This window comes from Mustelus asterias, chromosome 9 (assembly GCF_964213995.1).
Source record: "Mustelus asterias chromosome 9, sMusAst1.hap1.1, whole genome shotgun sequence".
NCBI lineage: Eukaryota > Metazoa > Chordata > Chondrichthyes > Carcharhiniformes > Triakidae > Mustelus > Mustelus asterias.
The window spans coordinates 37,919,409-37,946,991 of record NC_135809.1 but is presented as its reverse complement, the minus strand read 5'-3'; the positions used below and the strand labels follow the sequence as shown (position 1 = coordinate 37,946,991).

The following is a 27,583-nucleotide window of genomic DNA, read 5'->3' as shown; positions in this document are numbered from 1 at the left end:
CACTGTTCACACAGACGTTAGAATTATAGAATCATACAGTGCAGAAGAGGCCATTCGGCCCATCAGGTCTGTACCGACAAGCGAGAAACACCTGACTTCCCATTTACCAGTACTTGGCCCATAGCGTTGAATGTTATGACGTGCAAAGTGCTCATCCAGGTACTTTTTAAAGGATGTGAGGCAACTTGCCTCTACCACCCTCCCAGGCAGCGCGTCCCAGACTGTCACCATCCTCTGGGTACAAAGGTTTTCCTCACATCCCCCCTAAACTTCCTGCCCCTCACCTTGAACCTATGTCCCCTCATAGAATCATAGAATCCCTAGAGTGCAGAAGAGGCCATTCGGTCCATCGAGTCTGCATTGACTCTCTGATAGAGTATCCTCCCTAGGCCCTCTTTCCCGTCCCATCCCTGTAATCCCACGCATTTACCATAGCTAATCCCATCTAACCTACATACCTTTGGACAATAAATGGGCAATTTACCACAGCCAATCCACCTAACCTGCACATTTTCAGACTATGGGAGGAAACCAGAGCACCCGAAGGAAACCCACGCAGACACGGGGAGAACGTGCAAACTCCGCACAGACAGTGACTCGATGCCAGAATTGAACCCGGATCCTTGGTGCTGTGAGGCGGCAGTGCTAACCACTGTGTCACTGTGCCATCCAGCCCGTGGCAGCCCAGATTTTGTAAAATCAGAGCTGAACCATTTCCAGCTACTTCTAACATGAGCTACACTGTAGCCATGATGGCAAGGACACTAATGCAGGCGTGCCATGGCTATGCTGGAAGGATGCAAGATGATCATGAGATCAAACAGTGTCAAATGATCATTTGCCATGCAACCTGACATTTTGGATATGTTCACACCATCTCTTAAACACTCTCTGCTGAACGTGCGTTCAGCTGCATGAGGGACCGGTCAGCCAGTAGCACTAGTTAAAGAGATCATCTGGCACTTTCAATGTGGTGCTTTTAACATTTAATTTGTTGTTGCAGAGTGAAACAGTTGTGTTCAGTTTTGTTGGAGGAGTTTGAAAAAGTTGTGGGAGCCAGAAGGGAGTGGTATTGGATTTTGTCAGGGAGGCCAGAGGAGTTTGAGGAGCTGTCAGCAGAAAGCCTGCTTCACTAATAGGGACTATAGTTGCAGTTCCTCTTGGATGACAGGGATATGGGCCACAGACAGCAGACAGGAGAGGCCATATACAGAGGGAGGAGGAGAGATCGCAATAGGAGATCCTACCCAACAAAGGCATTGAAGGAGCCCATCTCCTACCTCCACCTTAGCCAGGAACAGTGTCTAATGGAGTTAAAATTTCACCAAGGAAGTGGTTACTGAATTTCGCCATTTCTTACTGACCTGCAGCCACAGAACAGGTTGTCTTTGATGACTCACATGCTGATCTGGCCTCTACACTATCATCTAAAATACCAGCAATCGGGGTCGTGTGATGCAAGCATGGGAATGGCTGTGTTTCCGTGAGCTCCGTGACAAAGAATAACACAGCATAGGAACAGGCCCTTCGGCCCACCAAGTCTGTGCCGACACTAATGCCTCTCTAATCTAATATTTTCTTGCCTCTACGTGGTGTACATCACTCTTTTTCCTGCCTATTCATGTATGTATCCAGATGCCTCTTGAACATTGTTATAGAACCTGCTTCCACCACCTCCTCCGGCAGCACGTTTCAGGTACTCACCACCCTCTGTGTGAAAAACTTACCCCTGATATCTCTTTTAAACTTTCTCCCCCTCACTTTTAATCTATGCCCCCGAGTAATTGACCCTTCGACCCTGGGAAAAAGACTCTGAGTATCCACTCTATCCAAGCCTGTCATAACCTTCATCATCTCTTCTCTCAGGTTCCCCCTCATCCTCCGCCGCTCCGGTGAAAACAATCTAAGTTCGTTCAACCTTTCTTTGTAGTCCATATCCTCCAAACCAGACAACATCCTGGTAAATCTCTTATGCACCCTTTCCAATGCATCAACTTCCTTCCGGTCGTGTGCTACTCAGCCCATAATCCTTTCCTTTATCACACTTACACAGCTCATATTTACCTAGTCCGGGAATGTCCCTGGGAAATTTCTGGATAAACATTGGTGACAAAATGCTGAGAAATGTTAAGAAAATCATCGACAAAAAGAGAGCAGCCAGAGGTAACCGAGGTGGAGCCAACTCCTCATCATGGCGACTTAGTGAACAAACAGGCTCTTGAAGGTATTACAACTGATGACTGCTAATATTAATGTAATTGATGAGAAACTCGGTTTATTTGCACAAAATATCAGTGCTCATAGAATCCCTACAGTGCAGAAGGAGGCTATTCGGCCCATCAAATCTGCACTGACTCTCCAACTGAACATCTTACCCAGGACCAACACCCTGCCCTATCCCTGTAACCTCATGCATTTACCCAGCTACTCACGCTAACCGACACATCTTGGGACACTAAGGGACGATTTACCATGGCCAATCCAACTAACCTGCACATCTTTGGGCTAATATAGAATTGCAGAGTACGGACAAAATGTTTGATGAAGTGGAGGAAAGAATTGTTCCTGTTGAAAATGAAACTTCCTCAGTTGAGACTCGCTTACGATCCTTGGAAAAGCAGCTGCTTGATATGTCAGAATTCCTTGATGATCTGGAGAACTGAGGCTGGAGAAAAGAAATGTCTGGATTGTTGGTTTGACAGAAGGAGCTGAGGGTAAGCTCCCAGTTAAATTATTTGAGAGCTGGCTACCACATTTCTCGCGATCTCACTGGCACTGGATATCCAGCTCATTCAGTCTTGGGGACGGGGGCAATAGGTCCATCTGGGGGTGAGGGTCGTGAATGGCCGTGGGGCCTCCTGGTAGCACAGGGGGGGTGCTGGGTTTAGGCCATGGAGGCCTGGTGGCTATTCCTAGCAGAGGCTGTGTGACAGGTCTCAGGGGCACGCCCTGCACTTGTGCAACTGTGCCCTCTGCTGCTATCAGTCAGCTTTTGGGTGATTTAGGCCCCGCCCACTGGCGAGAAATGGATTTCAGGATTTTTTCCTGCACAGAATGTATAAGATTGGACATTTGGACTCGCTGAATAAAGGGACCCGAAACTTTCCCATTTTCATGCTTGTTCTGGACTTAGAATTTTTTAATAAGATCACCCCTCCAAATCTTTACCTATCCAATATGTCAGGCTGAATCAGACTGTTCACAACCCAGATGTCCCAAATGACTCTGAGCTAGGTTCCTTTTTCAACAGTCATTTCAGAAGCAAGCAAAATTGCTAGACAAACAGTTCCCTTGCCCTTTGAGGCAGAGTGTTAATGCCGAGGCAGTGTTATCTTCCTCCACACATTTCCCTCAATGCTTTAGCAGTCAGAGAAATTAAATTAGTCTTCTCTATTTGTACATGTAATCTGTCATGAATTGAGACCACTATCTGCTGATTAGCATGAACTGTGGTTAACATATAAAATACCCGCTGTCCTTTGAAAAGAATGATAAGCCTGGATTGGAAAGCTGTTGAAATTGCTGTCCAGATATTCATGTGAGGTTCTCTGGGAATTTTTGCAAGAGAAATCATCTTGCAATTTAACTCTGGCAGTTTTGAAATGAATCATAAATTTCTCTCTCTGTCACAAGCTGAAAATTCTGCTTTCTTCCAAATGCTTTTCAAGCCGAGAATGAGCAGTTAATCAGTATAGCAATCCAAACGCCAAATATTTAACATTTGAAGGAAGTGTCTTCAATCTATCAGAGAAATGATCATTTAATGCTAAGGCATTGCATGTGATGGTAAGCCCAGCTACGGAGCAATGATGGGAATAGCCAACATCTATGCATGCAAAGGAGGCCAGAAGCATACGGTGGGCAGCACGGTAACACTGGTTAGCACTGCTGCCTCATTGTGCTTGGGACCGGGGTTCAATTCCGGCCTTGGGTGACTTGCTGTGTGGAGTTTGCACGTTTTCCCCATGTCTGCATGGGTATCCTCTGGGTACTCCGGTTTCCTCCCATAGTTCAAATATGTGCAGGTTAGGTGGATTGGCCATGCGCCTTAGTGTCCCTGAATGTGTGGGATAGAGGGACTAGCAGGATAAATACGTGGACTTATGGGGAAAGGGCCTGTGTAGGCTGCTCTGTGAAGTCTCAATGGGCCGAATGGCTTCCTTCTGCACTGTAGGGATTCTATGATATTCATATCTGATAGGTGAGGATATTACATTTTCCCAAATATGTTCAAAAGTAACCTATTCTTTGGAATGTTTAGGTACTACATAAATGCAATTTATTTTTCTCTGTGAAGAGATAGTGTGCAACATACATAGGACCTTGTAATGAATGAGAGTAGCCCAATTGGAATTGGTGAGTACCTTCAATGATAATTGACAGGAATTACACAACTTTATCTGCTACACACATTTACCCTTTGCAAACGATGAATGGCTGACTTGACATTATACGTATAATTTTAACGTTTTTGGTGAAATACTCATATCCGAATTAATGGAAGGAAGTTGATTATGACCATCGCGCAGATTATAGGCTTCCCTGTACTGAAGGTTCATATTTTGTATTGGACTAATAACTGCATATCAGCGCAGAGGGTTAAGTCAGGTCTGGTAACAAAGATGTAGAGTGGTCTGGCAGTAAACATCATCCTATCCTAAATCTGTGATTTCTGAAAATGTTTATGCACCATTGCCTCAGCTCAAACATTTAGCTCCTCCACGATCATCCTTAACACCGGTGCCCCACAAGGCTGTGTTCTCAGCCCCCCATGCACCCCGGACATTCTCCCTTCCATCTTCTTCCATCAGGAAAAAGATACAAAAGTGTGAAGTCATGTACCAACCAACTGAAGAACAGCTTCTTCCCTGCTGCCATCAGACTTTTGAATGGACCTACCTTGCATTAAGTTGATCTTTCTCTCCACCCTAGCTATGACTGTAATACTACATTCTGCACTGTCTCGTTTTCTTCTCTATGAACGGTATGCTTTGTCTGTATAGCGCGCGAGAAACAATACTTTTCACTGTATCCCAATACATGTGACAATAATAAATCAAATCAAATCAAACATTTGACCCAGCATTTCTATAATTGAGTCCAGAAGAACATCCACAACCTGATTAGTAAACCCAAGTTCACAAACATTTTAACCTATCAGATTTTTACACAATTTCCACAGCTAAATTTCCACATATTATCGTTTGTATACCAGCTAAGCACCTTGTCAGCTGCACGAGTGATGTGAGACAATGATTAGTAGTTTATAGCCATTTTCCCACCAGTACCTGTAAGTGATTTGGCTTGTGTGAAACGAACCAAAGTATAATTGGAAGCATTCACTACACGACCAGAAACAGTGAAATTGTTTGTTTAAGGGAAACAAAAATCCCTACTTTTGATAAATGAAAGCAATTTGCTTCAGCAAAAAAGCCAGGAAACAAAGAGTAGCGGAAAACAGAGGAATTCTGAGATTTCTACAGTAAATCTCACTGACTGGAAAGCATTTCTCCCATTAGCCTCAATTTGCTGTGTTGCATGTTAACATTTCCATCATCAATTCCATTAATATTACAATTCAAAATCTTTGCCAGAATCTCAAATTTCATGCTTCTATTAAATTACCTTTTCTAATGGTTTCCGATCCTGACTGGAAAAAACTCATCCATAAACTGATAATTGCCTGACGCTACATCTCCCCAAGTCATATTCCTAATTCCATTAGAAAGAGTGATTAGTCCTTTTTAGATGCAATGTTGATCTTATTATGTATTGTATTTATCTAATATGTACATTTGCCCATGTATAATTGTAAGTTAATCATGGAAATTAATTTATTGTACATTTCACAGTTGCAAAAGCTGTTTATTTACACTTTGGCTCAAATGCTCTCTGTAGAATATCTGGGTTTAACTGGAACTACATTTTAGCCATATCATAAGGGCATTATGAAAATGGTTTGCATATTCTTAATGACTTTTGGCCAACAAGCCACTTTGTCCATATGCATAATTTGTAACATTAAAATTAGCATAATTATGCTCAGGGCATTTGGAACTGAAAATTACAAAATGGTTTCATGAAGAGAAATTAACGTGCAAAGTATATTTTTCTAACCAATTATAATGAGAATAATGGATGACTTGGAGAGTAACCTTGTAAGCAATTGCTTTATATATGTTAAACTGTGGAAGTAAAATACAAGTCCCAGAAGATGTGTGACACTCCTGAGTGCACTCCTATGTTCTCATATGTTTTATATAAATTAGAAAGATTTCCAATTTCACCGTAAGCAAATGTTAACTTTTTATGCAACATTTTGGCCTAGTTAGCTTCAGGCATGTGCGGCATGTGAACCTCTGCTGTTGACAGTATGAAATAGTACAGAATATCAAGGTGCAATACAGTGGCTTTTGCCTATCTCCAAGTGCAAATTACATTTCTAGCTTTGCTATTATCCTATTTGAGAATTGCTGGCCTGCTACTGACTGCTTTAGAGTGTAGAGAAAGACATGAAGGGGAATTCAGATCATTGCAGATTATTACATCACTTTTTAAAGGGATTTCCAAAATTTTGGATGTCATCTTCAATACTTAAAAAATAAATAAATGTCCAACTCCAAAGAAGACACATGGTTTGAAGGAGTCATCTTTTAGGTTTCTAAATGTGCTTTCCTCACATGTATGACATTATATAGCTGTCTTTAGCTTAGAAACATAGAAACTAGAAGCAGAAGTAGGCCATTCGGCCCTTTGATCCTGCTCTGCCATTCATTAGAATCACGGCTGATCATCAAATTCAATATCCTGTTCCCCCTTCCCCCCCATATCTCTTGATTCCTTTAGCCCCAAGAGCCGTATCTAATTTCATCTTGAAATCACACAATGTTTTGGCCTCAACTACTTTCTGTGATAGTGAATTCCACGCATTCACCACCATCTGGGTGAAGAAATCTAAAATGACTAATTTTCAGAGTTTTAGGGAATCACTGCATTTTATATCAACATCATTTTGTTATGTGATTGATCCAAGGTGGAATGATAATTCTTCACTGAAACTTGATTCTTTGATAAATGTTATTATAAAGCAAGGAAAATAATACTGACATTGTACATCCTCAGCTCAATATCAAGAGCAAATTTAAGAGGGTCTATAAATGTCAGGATTTGTTTATGAATTACGGAGTACAATTTATGAGTAGTAATCATATACTACACAGAAAGATGGTGCTGGAATTACTTCATCTCAAACCATCCGAAATTTGAAAGAGAAAATGTGTCGATAATTTTGCGAGAATATCTGATCAAAGGTAAATGAGAAAGTTGTGCTTTGCTTGAGGACTTCAGCACATAAATTGGCATTCTAATACCATACTGGCTGAGGTGCCATTGTTATAAGACCTATTAAACCACGTACATTAATGTGCTGGGCCTCAATGGCACCAGGTGTGATCAGTAAATCAAGCGGCTAACTTCAGGAAAACAATTTCCAGGTGGCTGATTTTACTACAGGTGATTTTGAGGCCAAGTGTCCCAGCAGGGGTTGTGTTAACATTTCAGCCAAAGAGCAATCTAGAGGAGATGGAGTGGGGGTTGAATCTTGTTCTTAGTGATTTGAACAAATGAAAGTTTAAAGACAGCAAATGCTGATGTTTCCAGTTGTAACTCACAGCTCAACTGGTGACCCTTACCTACATAAGAAAACTGGTTGCTAGGATCTCACATACCCCGACGTCAGAATCTGTTCTCGTTCATAGCATTTACCAGTCATAAATAACTAGGACTTTGATAACATAGTCTAATACATTCCTGAGAGGTACAGACTGTGTCTCCAGCCAGCGTAATAGAATGAGGCCAGTGTCAATCTATACAGTCAGTAAAGCAGAGCTAGAATGATGGGATAATTTATCACCAGGACGTAAAAAAGGGAGTAAGTCTGTGCAACCTCGGGTAGCCAAATGGTAAAACGATAGAGCATTTCTTCTCTGAAAATTAGAATTCTCAGGATGGTCAGAAGTCCAGGCAGGCAGCCTAAAGAACCAAACCTGGGAAACAGGGTGTATTACTTTTTCTTATTTGCTTATCCTCCAGACCAACATGGAGAACCAACAACATGGAGAACATCCCACTCCTTCATTAGAACGGCAAACGAAATATGGAAGGGGGATAAGATCTCCAGACTGCCTGAACCTTTAGATTCAGGGACTACTTGAGGAGGGAGGGAGATGGGGTAATGATAATTTAGTCATTGTGATAATGTAATGATAATGCTTAGGTAATAGCGATAGTGTAGAAACAGCAATGTCTGGGACTGATAGCAAAGTTAGACGTGAAGTAGTATAACTCCAAATACATTGGTTAAAGATCTGGACAGAGATGTAGTATAAGGATCCAGCACAAATAGGGCTAACATGGGACTGAGTACAGGACCGCTCACACAGTGATGTAAGAAGGCGCATGACCTCGGGTCAGTAAGGTGTTGAGCAGAGACATGTATTGACCCAAACATGGAGGTAGCTCCTATCCTGTCCCCTTTACTGTACATGTGTATACGGTATTTTTAAAGGATAGGCTTACAGCCCACAAAGATACAAACAAACAAGAGCTTTATTAACAAAGTGTTTACTCTACAGGCTGTTAGGATAGACAGCCTGTTTGCCTGTGCAAACAGCTGATGATGACATCAATACGTCACATGATTGGACTCTTAAAGTGACCTTGTTTCTACTAGGAACAAACATAAATACACAATACATTCCTACTTCTTTACCTCAGAGCTTCCTGCAGTGAAACACAAGATAATGTTAACAATGAAGATTTACAATTAATTATCACAACAGTCAATAAGTTAGACATTTCGGAGGATGTTGATTCCTGTGTGGTTGTCAGCAAACCTCAGGCATCTGATTTTTTGTGTTGACTACAACCTCTGATGTTTCTGGTTGAGTTTGGATGTTGTCTGTAGTTGTCTCATCCAGAATCATCATAGGATCTGGAGGTTTACTCACTGATGAAGTGTCCTCAGCTGAGATACTGTCTTCCAGTTATTTCTGTCACATTCTCAGCAATGTCTAGGTCTTCACTTGGCATGGTTTGTTGTGGATTCTTGGTTGACTCTGTCTTTGGCAAACTAGTTCTAGTTGTTAAAAGTTGGTCTGCATTGTCATCTCCATACTACATCGTCCCAAATTTGTACAGTGTAGGAGACTGGTCCTGTCTGTGCTAATATGATGGCAGGTATCCACTTCTCACTGCTGATATAGTTCCTTGACAATACTTCCTAACCTTTTTGAAAAACACAGCGTTTAGCCCTGTTCTCACATCACAAAACATGACTTTGATGTTTCCTCTCAACAATTTCTCTTGTCTTACGCAGCTTCAGCAAATCAAATTGACATTTTATCATGAGTAATGCCGGAGAGCTCCGCGTTATCGAATGTGTCGTATTCCTATAAGTCATCAGCAATTGGTTTAGTCGTTTAGACCAGTGTTTCTCAAACCTTTTTTCCCTAGGACTCACTTTTGCCAACTGGTCGACCTTGGAGCTCCACGTCATGTTTACCTACCTTTAATGTGCCAGGTAAGCTTGTTTGGTCCTCATGATCTCAGTCTAATCAGGTTAACAGGATGAGGGGGCAACAGGCCTATCAGGTGTAGAGTTCAACTGGTTCCTTTGTGCTGCCTTCACCTTTGTGGGAAGGGAAAATCCCACCTCGCACATGTAGGTCATCATGAAGAGCAATAGCAATAAGATGCCTGTTTTACTCAGTGCTGGATACTTCTATGAGGTGCTAATCCAGAATGATGACAACCACATGGACTTGTGGCGTGTTTTTAACATGCTGTCACAGGTCATGTGCAGCAGCACGTTCTCCTCATCTGGAGTCAGCTGTAAGTTAATAACTGACTCTGGGGTTTCAAAGTCAAAGAGATTTTTCATCCACCTCTTCTCTTACAGAATCTGCAACTTCTCCTCTGGAACATAAGGACAAAAGCTGTTGATTAGCGGTGCCAGCTGCAACTGAATATGGTTTGTCAGTCTATTGACAGTTCCCTTACTAACACTGTTTTCTTCGATGTGCCACAGCAGTGTGCGGAACATGTAGTAGTTTGGGCTTTTTACTTGCACTTGTCAAACTTTCATAGAATCATAGAAACCCTACAGTGCAGAAGGAGGCCATTCGGCCCATCGAGTCTGCACCGACCACAATCCCACCTAGGCCCTACCCCCACATATTTACCCGCTAATCCCTCTAACCTACGCATCCCAGGACTCTAAGGGGAAATTTTTAACCTGGCCAATCAACCTAACCCGCACATCTTTGGACTGTGGGAGGAAACCGGAGCACCCGGAGGAAACCCACGCAGACACGAGGAGAATGTGCAAACTCCACACAGACAGAAACCCGAGCCGGGAATCGAACCTGGGACCCTGGAGCTGTGAAGCAGCAGTGCTAACCACTGTGCTACCGTGCCGCCCTTTTGGAAAACATCTATTTGTTCCCAGTGCTGAAAACAATCATCGTGCTTTTCTTGCAAATTTGGGTTCAGTTTGTTCAGAATTGAAAAGATGTCCGCAAGGTCAGGCAGAGTTAGCATCCAACTTTCATCACCAAACAAATCAGCCAAAGGGGCCGATTTCTGAAGGAGAAAAGTGGGGATTTCATACCTCAGTTTGTAAACTCTACCAAGCAACCGACACCTTCCTTGACAGCCAACGTACCTCTGTTGGGAACAATAAATGTCCGTGTTCGGTCCCACTTCAGAACACAGAGCCTCGGAAAGCCTGATGTTGAGTGTGCTGTGTTTAATTAAAATCAGGGCTTTCACAGTTCCTGTCAACACCGCTTCAAGATAAGACACAAAGATAAGTGGAAAAGTGAATCGTGTGGAGGACGGAGAAGATCTGCAGAGAGATTTGGACAGGCTGAGTGAGTGGGCGAGGATATGGCAAATGGAGTATAACGTTGAGAAATGCGAGGTTATACACTTTGGAGGAAATAATAACAAATGGGATTACTATCTCAATGGAAACAAATTAAAACATGCTACCGTGCAAAGGGACCTGGGGGTCCTTGTGCATGAGACGCAAAAGCCCAGTCTGCAGGTACAACAGGTGATCAAGAAGGCAAATGGGATGTTGGCCTATATTGCGAGGGGGATAGAATATAAAAGCAGGGATGTCTTGATGCACCTGTACAGGGCATTGGTGAGGCCGCAGCTGGAATACTGTGTGCAGTATTGGTCCCCTTATATGAGGAAGGATATATTGGCATTGGAGGGAGTGCAGAGAAGGTTCACCAGGTTGATACCGGAGATGAGGGGTTTGGATTATGAGGAGAGGCTGAGGAGATTGGGTTTGTACTCGTTGGAGTTTAGAAGGATGAGGGGGGATCTTATGGAGACTTATAAGATAATGCGGGGGCTGGATAGGGTGGAGGCGGAGAGATTCTTTCCACTTAGTAAGGAAGTTAAAACTAGAGGACACAGCCTCAAAATAAAGGGGGGTCGGTTTAAGACAGAGTTGAGGAGGAACTTCTTCTCCCAGAGGGTGGTGAATCTCTGGAATTCTCTGCCCACCGAGGTGGTGGAGGCTACCTCGCTGAATATGTTTAAAGCGCGGATGGATGGATTCCTGAGCGGTAAGGGAATTAAGGGTTATGGGGATCAGGCGGGTAAGTGGTACTGATCCACGTCAGATCAGCCATGATCTTATTGAATGGCGGGGCAGGCTCGAGGGGCTAGATGCTCCTATTTCTTATGTTCTTATGTTCTTAAGATCAGATGGAATTCCTTTTGATGCCAATGCCTCGTGGTGAATGAAGCAATGATTCCAGAAAATGTCCTGACCAGCTGCTTACTTAATCCTTATTATAACTCCACTGTTTTTTCCCAGTCATGTTGGCTGCCCCATCACTTGTGATTCCTCTGCAATTAACCCAGTTGAGCACTTTCCAACCACGTAGCTATTCAACACTTCAAAGATCTGTGCGCCAGTCGTGTTGGTTGGTAATGTCAAACAACACAACATATCCTCAATAAATACATTGTGCCGAATATATCGATTGTAAGCAAGCTTTCATCCAGCTGTATTGAGAACTCACGTGCTAACTTTAAATGAGAAATAAGCTGTACTTCTAAATTCTCAGCAATATCACTAATTCGGCAAACCATCCTATTATCGGTGAGCGGGATGTATTTCAGATTTTCAGCCAACCTCTCATCTAGGACCACGAGCCATGTCTAATGCTACAGGGAGAATTAATCTCTCTTCAACAGTGTGGGGCATTTTCTCTTTAGCTACATGGTAAGCTACCATGTAAGAGGCTAATTGTGCTTTGTCATTCAATGTTAAATTTCTGCTAAGAACTTGAGCTGATGATTTCAGTTTTCCTTCATCCTTACTACCCTGCAATGACCTTCATTCATGAAGTTGGTCTAGGATATGTTACCTTAACAATGGTGGAATGATGATTCTCATTCCCCAGAGGAGACAACCAGCCTGTACAGATAGTTTAAGTCTTTAGCTAATATCTGGCTTCAACTCTGGGTTTGCTTCCGTAGTCTTGCCACAAAGTACCATGACCATAACTTCTAAGAGTAACGGATAATTTCTAGTGTACTTCTTAACTTGTCCTTTGGTTACAGGATTGTTATCAACTTCTTTGAAATAGAAGATATTACCACTCGAATTATTCATTGGTGACTCATTAGGTAAAGTTAATCAATGTTCCCTTGGAGATTTGATTGGCGATATTTTGTGTACGTGTGTGCTGACAACAGCAATACCCACCTCCTGCATTAGCTCACTGCTAGAGATAGAACACTGGCTTGTGACCCGAGTATCATTGTCAGTGATTGATGATCCCTTAGTAAAGTAAACTTCATTCCATCTAGGTAATAGCAAAAACCTCTGATCCTGAAAATGATGCCAAGAGCATCCTTCTCTATCTGTACATGGTTCACTTCTGCTTTGTTCAAGAATCTTGTTGCAAATATTACTGGCTTCTCTTCACCATTGGGCATTATATAAGAAACCACTGCTCCCAAGGTGATGTGTCACAAGCCAGTTGGAAAGGGAAATTTGGGTCAAAGCGTGTCAGTACCTCTGACTTTAATAATGCCTCCTTAGCCTGTATGGAGGCCTTCTCACACTGATCACCCATTTCCTGTTTTGACACAATAAGATTATTTATTTATTATTGTCACAAGTAAGCTTACATTAACACTGCTATGAAGTTACTGTGAAAATCCCCTAGTTGCCACAGTCTGGCACCTGTTCAGGTACACTGAGGGAGAATTTAGCAAGGCCTAACCAGCACGTCTTTCGGACTATGGGAGGAAACCGGAGCACCCGAAGGAAACCCAAGCCGACACGGGGAGAACATGCAGACAAGCCAGGAAGCGAACCCAGGTCCCCAGCGCTGTGAGGCAGCAGTGCCAACCACTGTACCACCGTGCTGTGAAGTTGTACGAACTAAGTAAGGGCATGATGGGAAAATTGGTCAACTATTTGTTACAATATAAAGAACGGCTGACCAAAGCTATTTCAAAATGCCAGACCCCTGTAAGCGTTAATAAGGCCGTATGAGTAAATAAAACAAGATAAGGTCAGGGAGGAAGGAGTCACCGACCTTCTTCAGTTCCATCAAAGGACAAGATAAGGGTATGAATAATGAGACAAAGAGTTCTCGGAGGTCAGCAAGTTAAAACATGATTAATGATATTGCTTATGATTCTATTACTAATCGAATTCCTGAATATGCTCTGGTCACAAAAACTGATAATGATTATGTAAAAATATTGAACTGTTTCTCTGTGTAATTGTGGACTGGGGGAGAAATTAGCAAGTTGTAATAACTGCTCTCTGAACCCAAGTTTCAGCCAAAACTGCATGCAGTCTTTCGTGAATAAATGCTTGTTACTTTGTCGGAATGAACTTTGTTGAGTCTATCTATCACAGTCAGGAAAGTTTCCACTTCAACATTGCCGCCCCAAACATTTTGGAGAATGTGGGCATCGATCCTGCTACCTCTCGCATGCTAAGTGAACGCTGTACCATTTGAGCTAATTCCCCTTGTGTAAGATGTGTAAAGACTTGAGAGTAGTTGCTAGATTAGGATCAAACCTTCCATAATAGTCCAATAAGCCCAAAAACGATCAAATTTGAATTACATTTTGAGGTGCAGGTGTCTTTTACTTTTGAAGATGATTTGTGCAATCCTTTTGCATCAGTGATGTGCCCCAGGTATTCAATAGAAGATTTCACATTTATCTTTCTGTACTGAGAGTCTGTAATCTTCATCTCTGGAGTGTAGCATCTAAATTTTGAAGACGGTCTTCTTCATTATTTTCAGTAACTAAGATATAGTCTAAGTAGCACTGGACTCCTTCTAGTCCACTTAGAATTTGATCCATGGCACATTGGAACAATGCAGGTGCAGACATAATGCCAAATGGAAGTCTTTTATGTCTGCTTAGCCCCTTATGTGTCATGATTGTCAAATATTGTTGTGAATCTGGTTCGACATTTATCTGGAGATAAGCTTGAATAAGGTCAACTTTACTGAAATGCTGGCCTCCAGCCAACCCAGCAAATAAATCTTCAATTAAAGGCACGAGGCACTGCTCAGCAGACAGTACTGGATTGATAGTGACTTGAAAATTGCCACATATGTGTACCAATCCGTCTTTCTTCATCACGGGTACTATTGGCGTGGCCCAATCACTTATATTAATGGGTTTGAGGATCCCGTCTTGACCAGCCTCTCTAATTCTGCCTCAACCTTAGGCCTGATGCTGTATGTCACTGGCCTCGCCACTAAGCATCTTGCTTTTGTCCTTAATCTTTTGCTTGACTGAGCTCTCTTTCATTGTTCCCAGCTCTCCATTATAGACAATGGCATGTTTCTTTGTAATCTTCGGTTGACCTGCTTTGGGCTCCAACATGAGATTCACCTCAGCACAGTTTAGCTTGATTCTCTTCAGCAGGTTCCCCATTAGGGCTGGATAGTTACCTTTAACAATGTGCAAGGTCAAGTCTGTGGTCTGTCCGTTTCGCTGCACATTCACATCGATACGGCCCCTCAACGCAACCACTTCCCCAGTTTTTAGTATTAACTTTGAGGGTTTTAAGGAAATATGTCATAGTTTCTCTTCGTAAACAGTTTCTGGTACCAACTAAACTGCTGCTCTGATGCCCCAAATGGTGCGATGACAATAATCTCTCCCTCAATGTCAACAAAACGAAGGAAATTGTCACGACTTCAGGAAGTGTAGTGGAGAACATGCCCCTGACTACATCAATGGGGACAAAGTAGAAATGGTAGAAAGCTTCACGTTTTTAGGTGTCCAGATCACCAAGAACCTGTCCTGGTACCCCCCAGCCGATGCCATAGTTAAGAAAGCCCACCAACACCTCTATTTTCTCAGAAGACTAAGGAAATTTGGCATGTCAGCTACGACTCTCACCAACTTTTACAGATGCACCATAGAAAGCATTCTTTATGGTTGTATCACAGCTTGGTATGGCTCCTGCTCTGCCCAAGACCGCAATAAACTACAAAAGGTCGTGAATGTAGCCCAATCCCCCCATCACACAAACCAGCCTCCCATCCATTGACTCTGTCTACACTTCCCGCTGCCTCGGCAAAGCAGCCAGCATAATTAAGGACCCCACACACCTCGGACATTCTCTCTTCCACCTTCTTCCATCGGGAAAAAGATACAAAGGTTTGAGATCGCGTATCAACCGACTCAAGAACAGCTTCTTCCCTGCTACCGTCAGACTTTTGAATGGACTTACCTTGCATTAAGTTGATCTTTTTCTCCATCCTAGCTATGACTGTAACACTACGTTCTGCACTCTCTCGTTTCCTTCTCTATGAATAGTATGCTTTGTCTGTATAGCGCGCTAGAAACAACACTTTTCACCGTATACAAATACATATGACAAAAATAAATCAAATCAGATCAAAATCCATTTTCACTGGTTGTCCATCCAGCAAAGGAGTGACTCAGTAATGACTTGTTGCACCCGCAGTGGTCAGTATGTTCAACAACAGTTTGTCCTCCGATTGAGACTCTGGTCCTTTTTTTACGCTCTTTTTGTATCCCGTGGATCCTTTTCCCTCTATGTGGTTTTCCATTTGATACACTTGCTTCTTGCTTTTTATAATTCTTGTCTGGAACTTGTTGCTTCTTTCTCCAACGCGCACGTTTGATCTGCCCCTTTTTACCGCAATTCCTGCATTTTGCATCTTTGCACCAGCAGTCAGTTGCTGTGTGCCCAGATTTTGCACATTGATGGCAATTTCCAACCTGTATCGTGTTTCAGCTGATACCCGATGGATTTTAGTGCTAAGGTTAATTTTTGGGCTTCCTTAGCTGCTAGTTCCATAGAGATTGTGACTTCTAAAGCGCTCTTTAGGTTTAAGTTGCTTTCTGCTAACTATCTTTTCTGCATCGTTTCACTTCTTAACTCACACACTAGTCTGTTTCTAATGGTGTTGTTCAAGACATCTCCAAATTCACAATATTCAGCTAATTTCTTTAAAGTAGTTATCAGTTGTGTAATTGATTCACCCTCTTGTTGGTTATGCTTATGGAAACTGAATCTCTCAGCGATGACCAAAGGTTTAGGCGAGAAGTAACCCTGCAATATCCCCACAATCTCATCACAGATCTTCGGGCCTGGTCTTTCTGGCTGCATCAGGCTTCACAGGAGGCTAAATGTTACTCCCCATGATGCTCGGGAAAGTTGGAACTACTATGTCCGCTGCAATTTTGTTCACTTGGACAAAGTATCTGAACCTTCCAGTGTACGATCTCCACCGCTCAGTGTTCTCATCATATGGTCCCATGGTGCCAAAAACTCCCACCATTTTTTTTTAATGGGAAGGGCTTGTAGAAGCAGATGTGCCACAAAGCTTTTGGTACCACCTCGCTTCGAGCAGCATGGTGGCACAGTGGTTCGCACTGCTGTCTTAGAGCGCCGGGTTCAATTCCGGCCTTGGGTCACTCTCTATGTGGAGTTTGCATATTCTCCTCGTGTCTGTGTGGGTTTCCTCCGGGTGCTCCGGTTTCCTCCCACAAAGTTCAAAGATGTGCGGGTTAGATGGATTGGCCATGCTAAATTGACCCTTGGTGTGAGGGGGATTAGCAGGGGTAGGGCCTGGGTGGGATTGTTGTCGGTGCAGGCTCGATGGGCCGAATGGCCTCCTTTTGCAATGTAGGAATTCTATTCTATTCTTTTTCTTTCAAACAAGGTAACCCTGAAATCAGCCTGTTTCCTTCCAAGTTTTGCAACATCCCCAAGTCTAAATTACTGTTGCAGGGTATTTGTTTTAGTCACAATGTGCCCTTACTGTTCCAGATCTTTCCAGGGAGAGCATTTGGCGTGCTTCTTTTTGACATTGTTTTCTCTGAAATCCTTGTTTAAATCGATGGCTGCTGCTGATATTTAGCACAGTACCATCAGTGCAGTGATGTTTTTATCTTCACAATCCTATTGGATGTCTGCAGTACAGATTAATGATTTTCTATTTCTTTTAATCTCTCCGAGGAGTCTTCCAGCCTGGTTCCAACCTCCTCATCGCCAGTTTCCTTTGTGGTATTTTTAAAGAATAGGCTTGCAGACCACAAAGGTACAAAGAAGAGCTTTATTGGAAAGGCATTTACTCTACAGGCTGTTAAGATAGACCAGTGGTTCCCAAAGGGTGCGGCGCGCCACACTGATGCGGCGAGAGAGGATGGCAAGTGTGGCGGGAAGATTCAAGGCCAATCAAAGAAACATTTAAACATGGATTAGATATTTTTACCAAAGTGATTGTTTTATACTTTCTGGATGTCCCATGATCATATTATAAAGTAGTTGTGTTCCACGTTATGAATCAAGCATTGCTAGGAGTTGTTTTTTTTTTGTTTTTGAATGTATTTCTTATCAATAGAAAATTTGGTGTGGCGCGAGCAAATTTTTATTCCGAAAGTGCGACCCAGTGAAAAAAGTTTGGGAACCACTGAGATAGACTATCCATTTGCCCATGCAAATAGCCAAGGATGTGGTCAATATGTCATGTGATCAGACTCTTAAAGTGACCTTGTTCCAACTAGGAACAAACATGAATATACAACAGTGTAAATAATTCTAGTAGTTAGTAAAGACTTACAGTTAACCTACAGAAGACTACATAAACTTCTTTAAGACACACTGTTCTGTAACCAAAACACTCCCAGCAGTGGTTACTGCCTCTGGGTCCTCTTTTCACTTACTCTATGCTGTGAATGAGTGCTGGGAATGAGTAGCTGTACCCAGGAGTAACTGCAGATCTGACTGTGAACTTGATCAGCAGCTTCAGCTACATCGGTAGATTTGAGAAGTTGGGATGGTCACCTCTCAGCCTTCTCTTCTTCTGGGAAGTCTGATAGAAGTATTCCAAATCATGAGGAGTCTGGACAGAGTAGGCAGGGAAAAATTGTTTCCATCGGTGGAACGATTGAGAAGAAGGCGGCACAGATTTAAGATAATTGCCAAACGAAGCAATGGAGACATGAGGAGAAATGTTTTTAAGCAGTGAGTGGTTAGTATTTGGAATGCAAGCCTGAGAGTGTGGTGGAGGCAGATTCAACTGAAGTTTTTGTTATACAGTTTTAATTTGAATACCTTCCAAGCATTCCAGTTTAATGAGACAAACAAGGACAGTAATTCAATTATTTCTTTATTTAACAATTCTAGTACCAACTCAAACATAAACAGTTACAACTCATTAACTCTTTACTGAACATCAACTTTCAACTGAACTTTATTAAACTGCACTTCAACTTTAACTGAAAATCGATACTACTAAGTTTAGGAAAACCTTGGCCAAGAAATATCCTTGATGTAGAACCTATCTTCTCCTCTCTGAAGCATCCTTCAGGGTACAAGCCTCTTGTGATGTTTGGTCTCTTCGAGTTATTGCTGCCAAACAAAGGACTCACATGTCTTTTATCCACAATTCTCTACTTTTTCTGGAAGATTCTCTGTCATCCAGCCAATTGTGTAACCAGAAAATGATCACAGGGCTCGAACATCCAGTGAAATTACTTTTGAAGGAAGCCATTACACTTAGTTCATTTGACATGTCTCATATATAGCAGCCATAAAAATCAAAGCCATAATGTCTCAGTTAATGTAAACAACTTCCCTTTTCTGGCCAATACAGGAAGCTTTGGATCACAGCTCCCAGACCAGGGCCTCTTTATGACCTGCATCTGGTTTTAATCTATAAATTGACCAAAATTCCCAGCATGCTTAACTCTCAGCCAGAATTGCCATTTTAAAGCTACTATTGCCATTATTGTTGTTAAATCATTGTTGTAGCCGTTCTTTCTCCGTTCACACTTTCAAGAGGGAATTGGATTATTTTATGAAAAAGAAGAATGTGCAGGGCTACGGGAAGAAGGCTGACAAGTGGCACCAGGTGAATTGCTCATATGAAGAGCTGGCACAGACATGATGGGCTGAATGGTTTCCTTTGGTGCTGTAACAAATCTGTGATTCTGTGATGTATATTTGATCAAGACCATGCAGATACATCAGCCTTATCAGCTGCACTTATGGATATGATAGAGAATAGTTGAGCTTTTAAACATTGTAAAATCCAATTGGAGATCATTTATCTACCCATTCTGTAAATAGTCAGATGGTGAGTTTAAATTCTGCCAATGGCACTCGGTTCCAAATTTCATTACAGCTTTGCTTCAAACCTGAGATTAAGTCAAGGGATGAGATGAAAGTGACTGTCCTTGACATCAAGGCAGCATTTGGCCAAATGTGGCACCAAGGGCCAAAGCAAAACTGAATCAGTGCAAATTAAGCTGAAACTCTCCTCTGTTTGGTGTCATACTTAGCACAAAGGCAGGTGGTTGTGATTGTTGGAAGTCAATCATCGCAGTCCCAGGACATCACTGCAGGAGTTCCTCAGGGAAGTGTTCTAACCGTCTTCAGCTATTTTATCAATGACCTTCTCTCTATCATTCTATCATTAATTCAGAAGCAGAGAGGACTGATCATTGCACAGTGTTCAGTACCAATCGTGACTCCTCAGATACTGAAGCAATCCATGTCCATGTGAAGTAAGATCTGGGCAACAACCAACAGGTTTGGGTGGATGAGTAGCAAATAACATTCTTGCTACATAAGTGCCAGGCAAAGACCATTTCCAACAAGAGAGAATTTAATCATTTTCCCTTGGTATTCAGCCATATTACCATTAGTGAATCACCACTACCTTCTCTGGGGATGGACAATTAGGGGTGCTCATGCCAACGACTTTCACATCCCAAGAATAAATTTAAAAAACAAATGTATGACCTATGTACCAAACTTAATATTTTATAAATGTAGAGGAATGATATATCAGTATTACTAGTTGTCTCATTGTTCCTGTTCTCCTGGATGAGGTTACACTACTCTTCTCCATAGCACAGGAGTGATGAGATCAGATTAAGCATTCCCCCACTGCACTTGAGATGATTTAACACTATACAGACCCACAATTGAATAATGATCTTATTCTGCATGACGTAGTGCTATTTAGACATTGCAATCACCAGCAGAGAAACCAAAGGTGTTTAGTAACTGAGTAAGCTTTATAACCTTCATACACATCATTTATTTCTGAAATTACAAGCCTGCAGAAATTCAAAGCGGCAATTTGCAATCGACTAAATGAAAAGTTAAATGAACAATGGACTGAATTTTACGTGCCCCGGGCAGGCATGTTTCCCACAGATGGAGCCATGTAAAATAGGCTGGGCATCCATCCCATTACATGCCTTCCCACCCGTGAGCTCTCCCCCCTAATATAGGGGGACAGGTGGGATGTCGATTTTGGTACCTGCCTGCTATATTTAAATGAATAATCAAGGATCAATTAAGCTTATTATCATGTCAATTGACCCTGATAATATACTGCCTACACAAAAAGACATTCGACATGGGCAGTCAGGTGGGAGTAGGCAGGTCATGTCGAACGTTTTAACTATCTTCAAATAGGGAGATAATTCATGCAGTGGAAACTCTGGCCATATTTCCCCCTCATCCATAGCAGGGAAAATCCTGACACACATTTCCTGAATTGCTTACTTCATGTGGCTGAGGTAATCCTCCCAAAGACATGGAGTGAAGCATATATAGATAATTGGGGCCTGGAAGGAAGCAGCAGAGAATATTTATGAATTGACTCAATCTTTGTATTTGGCATTAGAAATAAGGTGGGAAAGGGGTAAGAGGAGATGGTTTGTTAAAGATGATGAGCTATTGATTATCCTTTTCAGATTGACCCTGGTAGGAAGATTTAGTTGTGAAAGGGCAGCACAACAATGGTTGACATAATCAAAGAACAAAGAACAATACAGCACAGGAACAGGCCCTTTGGCCCTCCAAGCCCGCGCCGCTCCCTGGTCCAAACTAGACCATTCTTTTGTATCCCTCCATTCCCACTCCGTTCATGTGGCTATCTAGATAAGTCTTAAACGTTCCCAGTGTGTTCACCTCCACCACCTTGCCTGGCAGCGCATTCCAGGCCCCCACCACCCTCTGTGTAAAATACGTCCTTCTGATATCCGTGTTAAACCTCCCCCCCCCTTACCTTGAATCTATGACCCCTCGTGAACGTCACCACCGACCTGGGAAAAAGCTTCCCACCGTTCACCCTATCTATGCCTTTCATAATTTTATACACCTCTATTAGGTCACCCCTCATCCTTCGTCTTTCCAGTGAGAACAACCCCAGTTTACCCAATCTCTCCTCATAACTAAGCCCTTCTATACCAGGCAACATCCTGGTAAACCTCCTCTGCACTCTCTCTAAAGCCTCCATGCCCTTCTGGTAGTGTGGCGACCATAACTGGGCGCAGTTCTGGTCGCCACACTATCGCCATAATCAATCCACTTTTGGTAATGGTTGACAGGATCAGTTGTATGCCAAGCATAGTCTCCGGTTGGGAACTGTAACCAAAAGAGAAAATGCTGGAGAATCTCAGCAGGTCTGGCAGCATCTGTACGGAAAGAAAAGAGCTGACATTTCGAGTCCAGATGACCCTTTGTCAAAGCTAAAAGGCATAGAATGTGGGAGATATTAATACTGTAGGGTGAGGGAATGAAAGATGAATCATAAATACCTTGTCCAACATTAAGAGAGAAATGGAAAGCAGTGAAGGTGGACAGGTGGGGAGAGGCATACGGAAATCCTGTCAGAGAGAAGAGCAGTACTTTTTTAGAGTAGGCATTCCTGGAAGAGAAGTGGCAGTGAGTTAAACACTGGGAGTTATATCTGATTGAGTGATGGCTTTAGTGACTGATTTTTAGATGAAGGTATTAAAGGCACAAGTGAGCAAACCATTTATCAGGTCAACATAGTGCAGTAATGTCATGACAGATGGAGGAAAAGTTGGGAGTACACAGTTTAAAAATGTATATATATACACACACATTAATCACGGTGAAGACTTTTTGTGGTGACTTTGTGGTTGGGGGCTTTGAATGAATGGAGGAAATGCATTCAAGCTTGACCGCTGGGAAGGATCATCACTAATTGTGATCATCACTAATCAATTATTGTCAGCTTTGTCAAGGGTCATCTGGGTGTGAAACATCAGTTCTTTTCTCTCCTTACAGATGCTACCAGACCTGCTGAAATTTTCCAGCATTTTCTCGTTTGGTTTCATCACTAATTGCAATATTCTCAATGGGCGGTTTAAAGTTTACTCTATTAGTGTCACAAGTAGGCTTACAGTAACACTGCAATGAAGTTACTGTGAAAATCCCCTAGTTGCCACACTCCGGCACCTGTTCAGGTGAGGGAGAATTTAGCATGGCTAATGCATCTAACTAGCACGACTTTCGGATTGTTTAACATTAATCCAGAATTTCTGATATGTAAATAAAAATCTGACGTCGTTGCGGGTTTTTTTAAAAACTGAATACCATGAAGAATAATCGAATCACTGAAATTATACCAGGACGAGGTGGGACCCACCGAAACTGAAACTGCCAAAAATGATGGATCATTAAAAACCAATGGGGAGTAGAAATAAATCAACGTGAATGAGTTACTTTCGATTTAGAGTTTTATTACAACTAAAAGCGCCGTAATAAAGTTAAATTATAGGTGTTTAATGAAACAATTGACAAACTAAGGTAAGGGGGGGGGAGGGGTCAAAGCGTTGGCTGTAAAAGATGAGGGAGTTAATGTGGTGAACGTGAGAGTTTCAGGGACACTGATTTTTTTTAGCGGAGAGTGCTTTAAGTGGGGATAGGGACATTACCTTTTTAAATGAGGGAAGGGTTAGCGCTGGTTCTCTCTCTCTCTCCGCCTTCAGGCAGCGCGAAGTAGTGAAGGACGTCGCTATTATTGAGGGAGGTGCTCAGGGTTTTGGGGGGACACCCTTAAACCCCTTTCTTCTCGTGAAAGAAAGTATTGCACCGAGTGTGAAGACAGGCAACACACAAAAAAAAAACAAGAGTGCAACGGGATGGGGATGTGAATAAGTGCCTGGGTAGTGAGTGTGAGTGGAGGAGAGGAGCTGCTCCCTCTCTCCCTCCCTCCCTCCATGCGGGCAGTCACTTTGTTACAATGAGTTGGAGCTCAGACTGAGCAACAGCAGCGCCTCCGCCGCCCGTGCAGCGGCGAACAAAAAGCAGGGGAGGGGGTTAATTTATACCTATTTATTTAAATCTATCTATATAAATCTCACTCGGACAAAGATGATGCCCCTCTTCCCCGTCAAGAAGATTCGGAAACATTTCAACGTTTTGGTGTTTGTGGTGATCCTGGGGCTGGGAGTTTGGGCTGCTTACCTGGAGTTCGTCGCTTCCAGTGAGTGGAGACGAGGCGCCTTCAAACCCCACCGCGGTAAGGCTGCAGGAACATCAAACAACTCGTATTGTTCACCACAATAATGTGGCCGTCACGTTTTATTTTGAAAGTAGCGATTGAACTGGACATAATCCTTGTCATTGATTTCCCTGTGAGGAAAAAAATAAGGTTTTCAAAAGGACTCGGATTTATTATTTTTCAGAAGCAGTTTGCTTTTAGTTGTTGTTGAGAGGGGTTTTGCTGAAGGGTCCCAGTTGGTTAACAGTGAACTATCTCTAGTTACTTAGTGTCCACGTTGCTGCTGCTGTCGCCTGTACAATGGGACGATGCACACAGCCCTGTGGAGATAACTAACACTTTTTCCTTCAGGTGGATGGCTAATTTGTTACCAATTTCTCTATTTTGTTGTCAATTCGATGAATCGCTCCACAGTATGGGGTTGGTGTATTTTTCGACTTAAAGTTTGAGGGTGGCGTGGGGGGGAATAAAAAACACGAATTTATTTTTTGTCACTGATCACTCCACATTTGTGTCACAAGCTAAAACTCTCCGATTAGTTTTGTTCAAGAGCCAAAGTCCTGTGGATGCTGGAAACCCGAAATAAAAGCAGGGAAACGCTGCATCTACTCAGTAAGTTTTGTAGAAATTTGATGTCTACTCAGCAGCTCAGGCAGGAGTGTGTGTTTCGGATTGAAATTGTTACAGCGCAGGAGGAGGCCTTTCGGCCCATCGAGTCTGCACCGGCTGGCCAAAGAGGATAGTAATTTAGCACCATTCTCCTGCCTTTCCCCCGTACCCCTTGCACGTTGTTTCTAGTCTAATAACCATCTCAGACCCTCTTGAATAGCTCGATTGAATCTGCCTCCACCACACTTCCAGGCAGCGCATTCTAGAAGTTTTCTTACATCAGTGCTGCTTCTGCAAATCGCATTAAATCTGTGCCCTCTCATTCAGGAACACTTTTTATCTACTCTGCCCAGGCCCTTCATGATTTTGAACATCTCTATCAAATCTCCTCGTCGCTGCCTTCTCTCCAACGTGAATAGCCCCATTCTCTCCGATCTATTCTCATAACTGAAGTTGTTTTTATCCTTGGAACCATTCTTGTAAGACTCTTATGCACTCTCTCCAATGCGTTCACATCCTTCATATAGTGTGGCACCCAAAACTGTACATAATATTCCAGCTGAAGTCTAACTAGTGTCTTGTAGAAGTTCAGCATGACCTCCTTGCGCTTGTATTCCATGCTCCTATCAATAAAGTTCAGAATACTATATGCTTTATTAACTGCTCTCTCCACCTGTCCTGCCACTTTCAATTATCTGTGCTCATGTACTCCCAGGTAGCTCTACTCCTGCACCCCTTAAAAAAATGTACCCCTTATTTTATATTGTCTCTCTATGTTCCTCCTACCAGAATGCATCGTCTCACATTTCTCTGCATTAAACTTCAGCTGCTGCCTATCTGCCAACTCATCAACTTGTCTATGCCCTTCTGAAGTTCTACAGTCTTCAGTTTCCTTCCACAGTCCAAAGACGTGCAGGTTAGGTGGATTGGCCAGGCTAAATTGCCCATTAGTGTCCCAAGATGTGTAAATTCGGTGGATTAGCTAGGGTGACTGTGTAGGATTACAGGGATAGGGTGGAATTTGGGCCTGGGTGGGATGCTGAGTCAGTGCAGACTTGATGGGCTGAATGGCCTCCTTCTGAACTGTAGGGATTCTAAAGAGTCTCTACTTGCCTGTGGGGAATACCACTACAAACCCTCCTCCAGATAAATAGCCATTGACCATTGCTCTGTTGCCTACTATTTGGCCAATTCTGTATCCATATTGCGACTGTGCCTTTATTCCATGAGCTATAACTTTTCTCTCAAGTCTATTGTGTGGTACTGTGTCGACTGCCTTTTGAAAGTCCCTGTACACCACATCAACAATATTACCCTCATTGACCCTTTCCAAAACCTCTCCAAAAAGAAAAGCTCCAATTATTTAAACACAATTTCCCTTTCAGAAATCCATTCTGGCCTTTCCTATTCAACCCACATTTTTCATCGACATAAAAACAGAGAATGCAGGATAATGTCACCAGTCTGGCAGCATCTGTGGAGTGAGAAAAGCAGTTATTTTTTTTCCAGCCCATATGAGCCTTGCTGAAGGTCTGGAATAATTGCACGCAGCATGTGCTGTGCAAGCTCCACTCTCAAGCTAACCAGTTTTTGGTTGGACTTTTACAATCAATCAGGATTTTGATTTGATAATGCTTTTCTCTGGCAGGTTTGCAACACACCCAAGAAATAGCTGCCTTCCACTTTGGGAAGGAGTGAAATCTAGCCCCAAAATGTGTGTTCCTTGGCATTCATTGTAAATTGGGGGGAGGAAAAATCTATTCAATTTCTCTCCCACTTCTTTTCAATTGAATGCAAGCAGCACAAAAAGAAATTTAAGCAATTACACTGTACTTTAACCCCAGGTTAAGAGTGAAACAGTTAAATTGGAACAGCTACACATGATGTGAAAACATCCACTGTGTGTAAAGTTAAAACAATCCCTGCTGGAATCACTTGAATCTAGTTTTTTTTTGCGAGAGGGCAGGCCTAGGCTTGACTGCAATGCTTTTAGCAACCAGTCAGTTCAGCGTTTAAGCGCATCGATGAAGAAAATTCATTTGGCAAAAATACTACTGGGAATCGGTTATCTGGTTGCCAAAATATAACAAACTTTGAGGTTGCAGCTCTTTTGTTGTGAGGGGTATTTCTAAATTTAGTTTTTAAAATATTCTCAACGCTTGAGGTTGTCACCAAAAGCAAACCCCTGGTTGTATTTTGGAATCTACATAAATATTTAGTAGTATATTGGTTAGGAACTAATTTAAATTTGTTTCATATAATGAGAAAAGGTTTAAATCACAGAAGCAAGCCATTTGGATTGTCACATCCATGCTGCCTCTCTACAAGAGCAGCTCCACTTGTTCCTCTGCTTTTCCCCAATAGCCCTGCAAATTTGTTTACCTGCAGGTGCTTATAAAAGTCCCCTTTCAAATGTCCTTTTTGCCTCCAGCACGCGCACACAAGCAGTGCATTCCAAATCCTAACCACTCACTGCGTTTATAAAAAAAAGTTTTTTTCCTCGTGCCACCTTTGGTTTTTTTGCCAGTCACCTTAAAAGTGTGGTGCCAAAATTGGACTCATTACTCCACTTATTTTATAAAGGTTTATCATAGAACATTACAGCGCAGTACAGGCCCTTCGGCCCTCGATGTTGCGCCGACCAGTGGTACCAATCTAAAGCCTCTCTAATCTACACTATTCCAATATCATCCATATGTTTATTCAATAACCACTTGAACGCTCTCAACGTTGACGAGTCCACCACTGCTGCAGGCAGGGCATTCCACGCCCTTACTACTCTCTGAGTAAAGAACCTACCTCTAACATCTGTCCTATATCTCTCACCCCTCAAGTTAAAGCTATGTCCCCTCGTGCTAGCCAACACCATCCGAGGAAAAAGGCCTTGCTTTTGTACTTGCCTCTATTTATTAAGCTCTGGATCCTGTATACCTTTCTTAACACTTTCAACAGTTTATGCACCCCCCCCCCCCAGTTCTTTTTGTTCCCATGTTCCCTTTAGGATTGTATTCTTTATTTTATATTGCTGCTCCTCGTTCTTCTAACCAAAATGAAGCACTTCACAAGGCTCTGCATTAAATTCCATCTGATCCTTG

General features: G+C 42.5%; 1 protein-coding gene across 2 annotated transcripts in view; it reads left to right on the top strand.

Annotated features, from left to right (window-relative positions):
- The first annotated feature begins 23,376 nt into the window (after positions 1-23,376).
- Positions 23,377-27,583, top strand: part of b4galnt3b (beta-1,4-N-acetyl-galactosaminyl transferase 3b) — a 203,134-nt gene continuing 198,927 nt past the window's right edge. Inside the window, exon 1 of one of the 2 annotated variants that reach the window (XM_078219999.1) lies at positions 23,377-23,897. In XM_078219999.1, coding sequence (XP_078076125.1) covers positions 23,750-23,897 — 148 coding nt within the window. In that variant the 5' untranslated portion in view covers positions 23,377-23,749. The remainder of the gene's footprint in view (positions 23,898-27,583) is intronic. The other variant, XM_078220000.1, reaches the window with a different exon arrangement.